The sequence below is a fragment of the Buteo buteo genome, chromosome 25 (genome assembly GCF_964188355.1).
Source record: "Buteo buteo chromosome 25, bButBut1.hap1.1, whole genome shotgun sequence".
NCBI lineage: Eukaryota > Metazoa > Chordata > Aves > Accipitriformes > Accipitridae > Buteo > Buteo buteo.
Genome location: NC_134195.1, coordinates 3193331 through 3207270, shown reverse-complemented (window position 1 = coordinate 3207270; position 13940 = coordinate 3193331). Strand labels below are relative to the sequence as shown.

Sequence of the window (13940 nt, the reverse complement as noted above, 5' to 3'; positions counted from 1 at the left end):
ACTGCTGTGTGGTAGGGTTGGACGTAATATCTTGGCTTTTCAGTCTGAATGCAGGTCAGAAAATAACACTTAAAACGCACACTTGTTCCAATGTGTAGCGTGGTTGTGTGTAGTGAAGCATACGTGAAAATACATTCAAGGTTAGGTTTTCTGTTTGTTCGGAGAGACAAATAATACGTGGTTATGCATGTGATGCAAAGGAAGTGTCATGACAGCCTGTTCAGTCTGTAACATTCTCTTGTAAAATATTGATCCTCTTTAATGCCACGTTTCAATGCCAATGGTGATGGAAAGGCTTTTAACAGCCTTTTAACTTAGGGGTCTATTCTATTTACCCTGGTCTCCCTTTCTTCTTACCCCAAAGCCTCTTATGATAGTGATTTTAAAACAATGGATTTAGTGGTTATTTCCTGCAGGATATGAAAACTTTCCCTTTGTAATTTATCAGCTGAAGAAGGCCAATATTTGGATAAGCTTCTGCATTGTTTATTTTGTTACAGTATTTACACAGAGTGAGCTTGTGGAAGCTTTTTAGACCAGGATGCTTTCTAAGGCACCACTGGTAATGTAAGCTGTAAATTCATAACAGAAAGGTTTGCAGGCAGCTCTAGCTTTTGGAGACACGAGGAGCACAATATTTGCTGGAAAGCATGTTCTCTGTAATTGTTTGTACAGTTTATCGCTTCCGCTGTTTGTATCTTTATAAGAGCCCAACTGTTAAAAGCTGTTTCTGGGCTCCATGATAAGCATTTATTACAACTAGTGTAAATATGAACAACACTCTGATTTTATCCATTTACTTAGATGTTCCACAGTCTTTATGTTAAGGAGTCTGCAAGAGGGCTTTGTTTTCCATAGTAGTGGGAGCAGATTTGTAAATATTTTGTATGAATTCTTATGCAAGTGAAGACAGCCAAATGAAGGAGTGTTTTGTGTTTGTGTCTTTTCACGTTTGTGGTATCTCAGTTGTATTTTTTCTAAATGCTTTTTCATTTATAAGAGAAAAAAGAATATTTGTGTTAATGCTAGGTATTTACGCAATGTTATTCAGTTTTTCTCCAATTTTAAGGAAAATAATTTAAGATATTTTAAGTAGTTAACATTTGCAGTGAATCATGCAAATACTAGTAGTCAAAAAGCAATTTTAATGTGCCAACTATCAGTTTTATCATTCTAGCAGTTGTGCCCGTTGGCCACATAATCTAGTGGATTAAACATTGAGCCATGTGCCAGGGAACTCCTGCATCTTACTTCTGGTTTTGTTGGCCAGTGACCTCAGTACTATTTTCCATGTTGTAGAGCACTTCATGTCTCTTTAGTTATGCATCAGAGCACCGTATTGAGGTAAGCTACTGTCACTCCCACGCTTTTGAATACAGTGAGAATAAGTGTCAGAAAGAATGTGACTTGCTTGAGGTCATAGAAGTTAGAGTCAGGAATTAAAAAAAAAAAAAACAACACCCAAAACTATCAAAGAGACCAGGTTTCTAATTCTTTCTAATTCATTAGGCCAGGATATGAAAGAAAATGGGTGACAGTGGTAAGCCTATATAGGACTATTCTTTACTGTATGCAAAGCCCGGAAATACCCAGGTTTTAAGCAGAGCAAATCAGCACAGTCAGAAACTGAAAACCAGCTTTAAAAATCAATGGTTTATTGAAATAGTAGTGATCTTGGGCGCCATGGTTCTCAGATGCCCAGTTACAGGACACATTTGGCCTCATTTTTCAGAAGAGGAGGACTGATTTCAAATTAAGGATAATAACTTTTCTGATATTCTGGTATTTTGAGCTATCTGAAGTTTAATGAGTAGAATTCAAAATTTTGTTCTTGATGTAGTTTGGACCTCACTTGTATGAGTTCCAGAAATGGTACAAATTTTCAAATGGCAATACTGTTTTCTGTCTTCATACATAGAGAGGGAATAGTATGAGCTGTGGAGATTCCTCTCTTTTTTTTTTTTTTGCAAGTGCCATATAATACAACAAACAGAATTGTAGTGTTAATGGAATTTGAGTGGATTTCTATAACTCTTAATGCTGTACAAAATAAATAAGCCTATATATTTAAAAAAAAATAATCAAAGTATAAGTGGTCATGTTGTGAACTCCATCAGACATAGATGCCAAGGTGTTTAGCTTGAGGCTTTACTTTCAGTTTTATGGTTTTTCCAACATTTCCTAATTCTTAATGTCTTATAAAGATGTTTTATAGTGTCAGGAGTGCAAGGTGAGAGTATGACTTGATAAACTTCATGGCAGATGAGGATGCTACTGACAACAAGACTATGTTAATTGTCAACCTACACAGATGTGAGCGTTATTGTCAGATGCTTTAATGCCACATCTATTTATTGCTTGACAGCAAGATGTACTGGAGTCTGGCATGATTGCTCATCTTGAAGAAAAAATTGGGGCATTGTCTATCTAGGCAAAGAGCTGCTAAGAGGCCTGTAATCTCACCACCGCTGATGCTGTTCCATGTGGTGCAGTCCCACACGAAGCAGTACAGGTGCTGTGCAGCTGCTCAGCCCACGGATGCAGATTGGGCATTACCCACCCATGTGCCCTTTGTGGCTTTGGTTCATCATTTGGTCTAGCAAGCTAGCTAGTGGAGATAATCAGCATAATCAGGTGCACCTGAATTTCCCTGCATCTGTGTGGGTGGGTAACAGTAGCTGTCAGAACACAGCACCCTGTCATTCGGCAATGGACTGTAATTGCCCCTTGGGGTTGACAGACTCTTATTCTGTTGGTAAATCAATGCCCCAAGATCTTACTGGCTGGTTTTGCTCTTGCTAGTTTGAAAATAACATACTGCATAGTCTGCTATAGTTCTGTCACCGCATACGCTGAATGCTGTTTAGATATAACCTGGGTGATGAGACTGTTGTGCTGTAAGTGGTTTAACTTCAAGCTCCTCTGTGGAGAACAAATTATTAAACTCCATCAAAACTGTATTAGTGTTCGGTACACAAATATGAAATGACATGATTTCTGAATATTTCCATTTTAAATATACTAAAACATGTTAAATGCTGTCAGGAAGATTTATTACACAGAGTGCAGAATGAAACTTGACAGCAGCTGTTAAATGCATAATTCATGGCTTAACTTCCAGACTGGAAAACTTGTTCTGGAAGTATGAAGCTGTAACCAGGTGGGTTTGTGCAGATTTAGTTGAAGGAATTTTAAGTTCCCATCTTCTGATGGAGCCTGCCTACTCCTCAGTGGGATGTCACCATGCCCAGAGCTAAATACCCAGTGTGTGACAGCACAGGCGCTCAAATGTTTCAGTGGGAAGTAAACCAGAAATTGAACCATTACTGAAAATGGTTTAACTTTTGCATCAAAAGAGACTACGAACAATCAGGCAGCCTCAGCTGGAGGGGAGGAACTAGCAACAGAAGACACAACTTTCTAGACTGTTTGAAGTCAGTAAGAGCATGATGTTGCACACTTTCCAGGGGATGCATCTCTTTTTCTGCTAGTCATTTGTCTTTCAGGACCTGCTATATTCTCATTCTCATGCTTTTTGAGGACTGGAAGCAAAAATTGCAGTGCTATTGTGTGTACATCTCTCTTGATCCACGAATGTTTGCCTTTCCTTCACATGCAGAAATTTACCCAACAGTAACTGATTCAGATATTTGCCTGGGGCTGTAGATGACAGATGCTCTCAGTGGTCCCTGTGTTCTCAGTGGCATTTAAGCCCAAGTGCACATGCGATCTTTAAAAGTCCCTTCCTGTTTTGAGTAGTTTTCCCCTTCATTTTTTTCACAGTAACTTCAGCCCTGCATAGTTCAAGTCTGTTTTGTGAAGTTTGAGCTTTGCAACTCAAACACCCTTTGTGTGTGTGTAATCAGTGAAGTAGTTAAAGATCCAGAGACATTCTGATAAATATCAAAATACATCAGCATACTCCAAACCATCTAGTCTGTGTATGCCAAAGTGGGGGAGAAATGCAAGGGGAGTTAGATCATTCTGACATGTTTTCATGTGCAGGCTCTTGCTTTAAAAGTTCCCCTTTTCAAGTGTCCTTTGAGTTACTTCCTCCACAGCACTGACAAATGTGAAATGGTCATGTTCTCTTACAGCTGAGTTCTTGGTATTAGATGACAGAGTGCTTTTTCCAAAGCCAGTCATGCTCAAGGTCTTATGTAAAACTCATTGTTGGGGGTGAAAAGATCTGACACAAAAATTTGAAAATTGCTCATTTCCCCTTCCTCCGCCTAAGAACTTTGATGTGTCTGAAACATATCTGTTTGGCTATCAACTTTATTTAAGGAGGAAAAAAAAAGAGGCATGTAAAGAGCAGATAACCAACAATGAGGAAGCAAATTGTCTCACATTTTAACCTTCTGTACTCAAAGCTTTGTGCAAAAGATTTACTGATGTTAAGAAGTACTTTCTTCAGACACCAAAAGCCCTTCCTCTTCCTTCCAGCACATTAGCATTTTTCCTACACAGGCCTTTGATTATTGTTGATTAAACATGCCTGTTCTTGAGTATGGACTGATACAAGTGCTAGATGGTGGACTATACATTATTAGTAGAAAACATTACTTACAGGTATGTTTGGAGAGTACACCTAAAATCCTTTTCTTGTGCTGGAAATCACTGCTGGCTCTGTGATTCGCTTCCTGTATGTTAACTAGAAGAATATATCCAGGGCAGTCTTTGCTGCTCAAAAAAACCTCTCCTCCTTTGTCAGCACCTTCCCATTGAATGCAGAATCTGTAGCCCAAATGTCAGGCTTCATGAATGAAATCCTGGCCTTGCCAGGGTGGGAGTTTTGCCATGACTTCAGCAGAGCCAAGGTTTCACCACAAGCTTTTGAATTAGCTCTTCTCCATTCAGTCCTGTGTGACAGTTAAAGAAGTTTTTCCCAGATCTGCAGAGGAAGCTGGAAGTTATTTCTCTGTTATTTTCGTTTGCCTTACCTTCATAATATTGTGGAAGTTGCCATGGTCTCTCCCATATCTGCCTGCTTGCTGTTCTGCATAAATCAATGCTTTTTATATATGTAGAGCAAATTGTATTGAACTGGAATAGCTCTGATGCTAACTGTTACTTTTCTTAAGAATATGGGTTTGAAGATAAACTAGGTTGAGCAAATTGTCTTTAGGAGCAACTGTATAAGGCTGTTTCACTCCAGTGATTGACAGAATTATCTAGCCTGTTAAACAGTTAAGACTGTTGCATGCCCACACTCCAACACTGACATTAACTATCTTTGTGTAGGTATTTAAATGCTTCTAGCGTAAAGACGAGTCACTGATGCATTTTGTATAACCTACTCTAAGCTTGGGTATGTGCAAATTGTAAAAAGAAGCTGCTTCCAGGTTTGGTGTCAGCTTTCCACCACACACAGGAAATAAATGGGTGTTACCCTCTATTTTATGAACAGTGGCTTTTAGGTTTCTCTCTTCTAGTTGTTTTGAAAAGAGATGAAATCTGTTTTGATAGGGTGGGAAGATTCTCAAGGCTACATGCCTACTGACAAAATTATTTCAGAGAACTGAATCATGCATCAACAATGGCAAATAATGTTTGTGATAAATGAAAAGACCAGTTATTGACCAGATTCTGCTTTGTGGCAAGACTTCCTGTGTGACTGTAAGAGTGCAGTATTCAGGCTTATCAGCACAAAGGGGTAAGACAATCTATCCAGTTTTGGTCTGTTACTTTTAAAAAGCTAGTCTGTAATGTGGCATGTGGTAAGGAGCACTTACTGCGGAATAATAAATTTACATTATTTCAAAATAACATACCTGGTTTCGGTATCTGCAGAACACAATTTCTCTGGTGAAATGAAAGCTGGGTGGTGTTCATTTACAGTATCTACATACTGTGTTGCATTGAAGTATTTGAGAGGAGAACATGACTAATTATAAGGATTTCAACCACGTGGAGGTATTCTTCCTTTAGAGGAACAGGAAGGTGAACACTGTGCCATTTGAAGATGTTTGCCAGTTACAGAGCAATTCTGACATGCTTGCACATACAGAGACGAAGCAGACATCAATTCTGCTTTGCCTAGCATTTATGAATCCATGCAGTGTTCATTAGAGCTGTTGCACTTTCCGCAGCGATAGACTGGATTTTGTTCCAGATTCTTGTGTGTCACGCTGTGGTCCAGCAGGCAGGCTGTGATCTGGAGTGTGATCCTTAGACCTTTCCCAGCCGCCTGCTGCCCTCTGCTAAAGGGAGAAGCAGCTGTTAGAGCAGCAAATGTAGACAGCAAACAAACTCTTCCTTCTGCTTTCAAAGCTGCTGTTAGACTGTGACCTTATTTGAGGCTGCTGATAATACTGCAGGGCTGCATTTACCTAAAGCAGTAGCTGCACCCTTGGTCTTTCCTCTCCCAATCCCTCATGGACAGCATTTAGTGAGCCCTTAGAGTTTGGGTCAGTTTTATTGTTTGCTTTTAAGCTTTACTAGTGCCAGAAAGTGACATCTCAAAGTCACCTAAGGGGATTTCAAAGTAGACAGGATCTGTCTAATAACGTTTGCTATATCCTGAAATAAAATCTGGAAGGACAGAGAAAGCAGCAGCAGCACAGGTTATCCCATAGTTTGGAATGGTCTGTGTGCAGTGCTGAGTTCTTCCAGTGCTCCTTTCTCCAGACAACTTTGTGGCAAGGAAAAGTAAACCAACATACCAGGGGTATCACAACGCTCAATTTGAGATTCCAAAACAATGAAGTGCTGGCATTAGTCATGGGCATGGTTCATGTCACCTGCTTAGCCTAGTTCTCTCCTGCAACCCATCCCTGTTACATGTCTTCCCTCCTCCATCCCCAGGAGCTGGGGTGAGACTGCGTGCAGTCACTCTGTACCGGCAGGAGGAAGAGTAAAGAGCCAAAGGTGGGTCCCAGTCCCTCTTTCCACGCTCTGAGCAATGAGCTGAGCTGCAGAGCTGATGAGGTTGGGGAACTGTGCTGGGATAAGGGTCCCCATGTGGGGTAAATCACAGAATGGTTTGGGTTGGAAGGGACCTTAAAGATCATCAAGTTCCAACCCCCCCTGCCATGGGCAGGGACACCTTCCACCAGACCAGGTTGCTCCAAGCCCCATCCAACCTGGCCTTGAACACTGCCAGGGATGGGGCATCCACAGCCTCTCTGGGCAACCTGTTCCAGTGTCTCACCACCCTCACAGTAAAGAATTTTTTCCTAATATCTAACTTAAATCTACCCTCTTTCAGTTTAAAACTGTTACCTCTCATCCTATCACTACACTCCCTGTTAAAGAGTCCCTCCCCATCTTTCCTGCAGGCCTCTTTTAGGTACTGGCAGGCTGCAATAAGGTCTCCCTGGAGACTTCTCTTCTCCAGGCTGAGCAAGCCCAGCTCTCTCAGCCTGTCCTCATAGGGGAGGTGCTCCAGCTCTCTGATCATCTTCATGGCCCTCCTCTGGACCTGCTCGAGCAGGTCTGTGTCTTTCTTACTCTGGGGGCCCCAGAGCTGGACACAGAACTGCAGGTGGGGTCTCAAGAGAGCGGAGCAGAGGGGCAGAATCCCCTCCCTCGACCTGCTGGCCACACTTCTTTTGATGCAGCCTGGAATGTGATTTGCTTTCTGGGCTGTGAGCGCACATTGACAGCTCATGCTCAGTTTTTCATCCATCAATACCCCCAAGTCCTTCCCCGCAGGGCTGCTCTCAATCCACTCACCGCCCAGCCTGTGTTTGTGCTTGGGATTGCCCCAACCCGTGTGCAGGACCTTGCACTTGGCCTTGTTGAACTTCACGAGGTTCGCACAGGCCCACGTCTCAGGCATGTCAAGGTCCCTGCGGATATGGCATCCCTTCCCTCCAGCGTGTTGACTGCACCACACAGCTTGGTGTCGTCGGCAAGCTTACTGAGGGAAGTTTGGAAAACTTCCATGCAGATGCATTCCCACATTGGAGGAGAAAGTCCCTAGCAAAATTGGGTAGGCTAGTGAGAAGTAGAATGGTGGGATCACAAACGTTTTGTCCAGCAGGTTTAATAGTAGACAGATACCTTTTTTTTTAGGAGTTTTTGTGATATCAGCTATTGTTTTTGTAGAAGAGAGAATTATAGTGCTGTGTGAGCCCTGTATATGAAGATAATTGACTTGGTATTTAATATTCAAACAAGCGGGTTGTATGTTTTCTGGTTTTGTTTAAAATTAATAGTGAAGACTTGTTCTTTCCCTGTGTTTTTAAGAAGTGTAAGATTTCTAAAAACTGTTTCACAGTAACAAAAAGGATGGATATCTGGTTGATACTTTCCTAAGAGATAGGATTTAAGAGATTTGGGTAGATTTGGCTTCTGAACTTAGGCAGACTGTCAGTCTTTTGTGCATTTACTAGAGCATCAGATACAAAGCACAGACATTTCTAGTGTTTGTCGGTGTTTTTTCATAAATCTTTCCCTGAAAAACCAGATCGCATCTGTTTTGAGTTAGATCAGATGTTGCATCTGAACCTACAGTCACTGGACCGTGTGGTGTGTGTCAGATTCCAGGCCAAAATGTGTGCACTTAACTGCGCTCAGAAATGGTTCCCAGTGGTGTCCAGGTAACTTTGCAAACACCGCCTCTGAGGCCCGCCACTTGTTCAAGATGCTAAAAGTGTTTCATGCCAGGATGGCAGGACTTTGTTGTAAGAGTAATTTTAGGATAATCTACGGTCATGTGTTTTCTTTTTTCCTTCAACATACTGTGTTTAAATTAAACCACAAATTTGCAAATGCTGGAAACATGATACAGGTAGGTAGCATTTGTTTACTTTTACTTGCTTTACAACTGTTCTCTGGCATTTCAGTCCACAGTAACTCACAGCTGCATTCCAAGGAGAAATGAAGTGGCTGGAGACAGACTTTTCCTGCATCTATAAAAACAGGACTCTGAGTCTGCCTTTTCTTTCCTTTGCAAGTTTATGATCAGTTTCAGTTTGTTTTTCAGATAACTGTGTGTGTAGTTCTTCCTCATACCTGTTAGTGTTATGAGAATGTTAACAAGACTGGAACTCGATTCTGTTGTTGTTTAGTAAAGGGGATATTTAACAAGCATAGTATAATTTTTTTTTTTCTGTAGTGAGGCCCTTTAAAAGTTTTGTTTGCTACTGATTTCCTTTTGAATACTGTCTGCTTCCCTACAAGAAATTCAGTCTACTGATGGCTTCTTTAATCAAGAACTGAGAAATGGAAGCTGGCTGGCCCTATTATGTGATGTTAGATATGATTAGGAAGGACGTATGACCTATGAACCCACCCGTCCATATCAGCCGGAGTTGATGAAAAAGGAAGCGTTCAGCAGTTTAGTTGGCACTCCTTCAGCTTGTTCCTTGAAACAGTCCTACCCTTCCAAATGTGAAAGGTATGCTAACGAGCATAGCTGCTTCTAGGAACATCCTGAATTATTTTTTTTATGGAAATGTTCTTAGTAATTAATGCATTCTACTTCAAAATTGTCAAACCTCCAGCTTCTTCTCTGATTTTCTTTTCTGTGCTGAAGGAAGAAAGCTTTATGGCTAGAACACAGGCCTGGGACTGATCCTAGACTCAATTCCTGGCTCTGCAACAGGGATTCTGTCTGAGCAGGACCAAGCCAGTGTGTCAGCTCTAAAATGAGGACAACGTACTTTTTATCCTGCTGCATTATCTGATCTTTCCTACTTGTAAACGCTGTCAATAACTAGCGCACCTAGTACAATTGGAGGCTCTTGTTGTTATCACAGTAGTTCTTTTTGGTAATAAAATAAGAATTTCTTTGTTATGAATTCTCAGTAAATATATTGGCAACTCCCTGTTTCTGTGGTGCATTTAATCCAGTATAGGTGATCAATTGACCTTTTGCTGGTTAGATTAACTGTTGATTTTATGGTACTGATTCATTGCATAGCTTTCCGTCTTCCCTTTGAAAAACACGTTATCCGGTATTTTGTAAACCAACTGATGGCATTGCTCAGGAGTAAATTTATGCAGATGAATCCTTATGTTTTGCCTAACAGTGTAATTGATTTGGGGAAAAGCATTCTGTTTATGTAGGAGTTATATTTTCTGTGCATTAAGCCGGCAAGTATGTTACTGTAGTCTTATTTTAATGTATTTGAGTGTTTAACTGGAAGCACAGAAGTGTTCTGGGAATAGTCGTAGGGCTGCTGGTCCCGGTGATTCCATGACCTCTGTTTTGCTGTCTGAAGCTTTGAGTCACTTTTTGAGCAGCTTACCATTTTCAAGGTCTTCAGAAGAGAAAAATGAGAGCTACAAGAAAAAATGGCTCTCAGCCCAAAGGAGGCAGCGCTATATTTTTGTACTTAATGTAGCTGGGAAAATGTGTGAAGTACTACTGACTTTAAAAGATTTTTGCATCTTAATTTCTAAAATAGGGAGCTTCCATCATAGTCTGTGTGAGATCAAGCATATTGGCACTGTCAGTAAGTTTGCATTCAGGCTTACCTAAGAGTACTGAAGCATTCTTTCTTTCCCAAGAGGGGTCAGTCTCACTGTTGTTTAAGATCAGCAGAAATATTTCAATAAAAACATTCTCACCTTCTACAAAGGGATGTTTTCTCTAGAGTTCCTAAATCTCTCTCTTAATATCTTCAAAACTTGTATTAGTGTTGATTCCTCTAGTAAAGGTAATACACATGATACCAGTGAAGTTGGCAGCAGTGTTTTTACAGGTCCATCATATATACTTGTTCTCTAGAGACTTGTGGTTTAGCTCCTGTGATAAAATGTGACTTGTGACCAGTAGAAGAGAGAATAGTGAAGAATAAGGGAGAATGTAGTAAAACTAAAGCCAGAAAACCATCCTGCTCAACCGAAGTTCTCAGCTGGTTGTGTGCTTAGCCCTTGTTACACATGGGTGCGATGGGCACTGTAGTGGTACTGAGTCTTAAAGAGATGGGTCTAGAAGTGGCTTTACGCATTTGTGCAGAGAAATCCTCCTCTCATTCATGAGGGCAGGCTTCAGTTTAGAAGAAGGTGACAGATAATGACATTTATGTACACTGGCAGGGTGAAGGAGGATTTGTGTCTTGCTGAAATGGACATGAGAATCAGGAGTCTGACAGCCAAATGCAACATGTTTGGGTTTTGCATTGTTTGTTTTTGTTATTTTGTTTAAAATGATGCAAAAGATGCCTGGCAGGAGCCATCTTAAACTCCCACACATGTTTGGGTCCTTCCCTGTTGAAAATGCCAGCAAGCTGCTGCTATGCCTCTGCAATATGGGCTTTCATACAACTTGGAGAGGGTTTTTTTTTTTCTTGTTTTCTGGACGAGCACCAGTATCATCTGCCACATGTACTTGAAAGACCTATGTTCCAGCCCTTGGACAGGAAAAAAGCACTACTAAATCAGAATACTGAAGGTGTAAGTAGGTGATAGAGGATTGAGGAGTGAAAGTGTGAATGAGGAAAGTGTGAAGTGTGCATTCAAGATAGTGCAGAAAGCATGGTACTGAGAAATGGCTATACAAGGAAGGGGATAGAATGACTGTTGCAGTAAGAAACAGAATCTCTCGTAGGTTTCTTCAGGGCAAGTCTTTGGGCACTGAGTTCAGTGTTTGTTTATACTGCTAAATGTAAGAAGACTGGGGAATGAGCTTGAACTGAACTTCTGCATGTCCATGCTGCTTAATTGTTACTGCACTCCCTGCTCTGCTTCGACTGCTCTCACCAGCTTTCGTCCAGACAAATCTGCTGTAGAGGAAGTAGATCTTAGCAGCAACTGGAGACCAGGGTTTTGATCTTCACTCTCCTCTGTTATGCAGGATACACATCCTCCTAGAGCTGGAGGTTGCTGTAACCGGTCAGAAGAGACACCGAAGTCTCTGGCAAGAGTTCTAGTCATGTGCGAAAAGAGGAAGGGTTAAATCTGGAAGATCTTATGAAAGAGGTGGCAACAGACTTGTGTATGAGTTGAGGTAGATCTGAGTCAAAGATGACACCCACATTAGAGCTCTGACTAACTAGCAGGGTGGATTTTAGGGTCCTTTGGTAAAAAGGGTGGAGGGGAGGTGGTTATGAAGGTGAATGACTCAGTTTTGGCCATGATGATTTGCAGATGATCACACTGTTGCTGGCGTGTCAGAATAGGTCAATAACAAAACATATTTTGCATTTAGTATATATATACTTTAAGAGTGATGTTGAGTTTTTGCCAGTGGGAGTGGATACTCATGTTTTGAAATGCAGTAGAGTTAGTAAGAGGAATACAGTTTGTATTCGTGATTGCCTTTATTTTCTTAGTGGTTTTGAGCATAACATCTTGGCCCAAGTCATAATAAAGTTAATGTGATGGTAAGGAGTTGAAGACCATGTAATAGTAGATGCTATGAATGCTGGCAACATGGTTGAACCTTTTTTTTTTTAGTCATCCATTGTAGTTTTACTGATACTTGTCTCTCAGTTTATATTATTTCATAATTTTTGTTTTTCTAATGTTTAAAACATGTAAGTATGCGTTTATAATACACTGCTGTGATGTCTTTTCACTGACTGTTGCAGATCTTTGCTTAATATTTAAAATGCTAAATATCGATAAAGCTCTGACACAACATTTTTGTGTCAGACCACAGAGGCTCCATATCCCTCAATTAGTAAAACATACAGAGATAAGATAATGGTGGGAGTTATGCACTGAAATTTAGTGAAAGGGCTACTAATCTGGGTTCTCTGGCAGGTGAAATATGTTAGCCATACAGCTATTACTTAATCTTTAAACTTCTGGAATTACTTGCATTAACTGACTTGCTTTGTTTTAAGTTTGAATGGTGTGGCTGGCTATGCATAAAACTAATTTTTCATATGGTGTTTTTGGTGTGTTTCAGGGGAAGGTCCACCTTGAGCTGAGACTGAGTGAAGTCATAACAGACACTGGTGTCGTCTGCCATAAGCTTGCAACACGGTAGGATTTGAAATGTAACTGCAGAGTTATGAGAAACACACTAAATAGGGATGTGTGCAATGCTTCATTTAAAAATAGTTGGAAGAATCAAAATACTGATTGGACATTGAATGCTCTTAATCAGTCCTTATGAATTTATACGATGCGAGATTTTTTTTTTCTCTTCTTCTCTCCACACAATCTACATGATTTTCTTCCTAATAGTCTTAAATGTTAGTAAAGCACTTATCCAATTTATTCGTGGCATAAACACTAAAAAGACATCAAAGGATAATATTAATGTCCTTCTGATTTGCATTAAGGACGTGACTAGCTAAGCAAATTTGTAGCACAACTTGTGTGATGACAGAGCGTTACAAAGCAGACTTAACAAACAAAAGTCTGCCATCAGTTATTAAAGCAGTCTCAGAATCAGCCATCCAATCTCGCTCAAATGAACTGAAACCTAGAAGCCGCAGGACTCAGATGGGAGTCAAGATTTCGCCTTCCTCTGAGGAGGAGTCTGGAAGACCATTGCTCTCTGACCACACCAAAGCCTTTCAGGTGGCTACTTCAGGAGCAGTGGCAGAGCTGGTTGGCTTCTGTCAGGAATCTGCTTTGTGTTCTCTCTCTGGCAGAAGAGCTGTCAAAATCGGAGTGTTGGCATCATACACTTCTAGGTATTTGGCAGTGGTGTCAATAGAAAAAAAAGCTTTGCGAGGAAAGCTCTGACCAGCCCTAGTTTCAGACCAGTATTTGACATCATTTTGTTTTACAGCCTTTGCTTAGCCTTTGTTAATAAGCTGTCATGGTGGTCTCTCCATCTAGGACCTGTTAATAAATGCAGGTGAGCCATGTGGTTGACCTCCATCCTTCTAGGCACACTGTTGATGTGAGGGATGTGCTGGGGTGTGTGACCTTGCATGCCTGTGCATATTACCCTCTAGCCATCCAGGCCTTACCGGAGCTCTGTGAGTGGGTGCATTTGAAATCATTCTCTTCGCAGTTTGCTGTGATGAGGCAGAGTGAATAACAGGGATAGCCTGGTGCAAGTTGCTGTGTAGGCTCTGAGCTCC

The 13940-nt window shown here is 40.9% G+C and overlaps 1 protein-coding gene across 1 annotated transcript in view; it reads left to right on the top strand.

Annotated features, from left to right (window-relative positions):
* The window catches only part of RASA3 (RAS p21 protein activator 3), a 134906-nt gene that overhangs the window by 63511 nt on the left and 57455 nt on the right, over positions 1-13940 (top strand). Inside the window, exon 5 of the mRNA XM_075057213.1 lies at positions 12809-12885. Coding sequence (XP_074913314.1) covers positions 12809-12885 — 77 coding nt within the window. The remainder of the gene's footprint in view (positions 1-12808; positions 12886-13940) is intronic.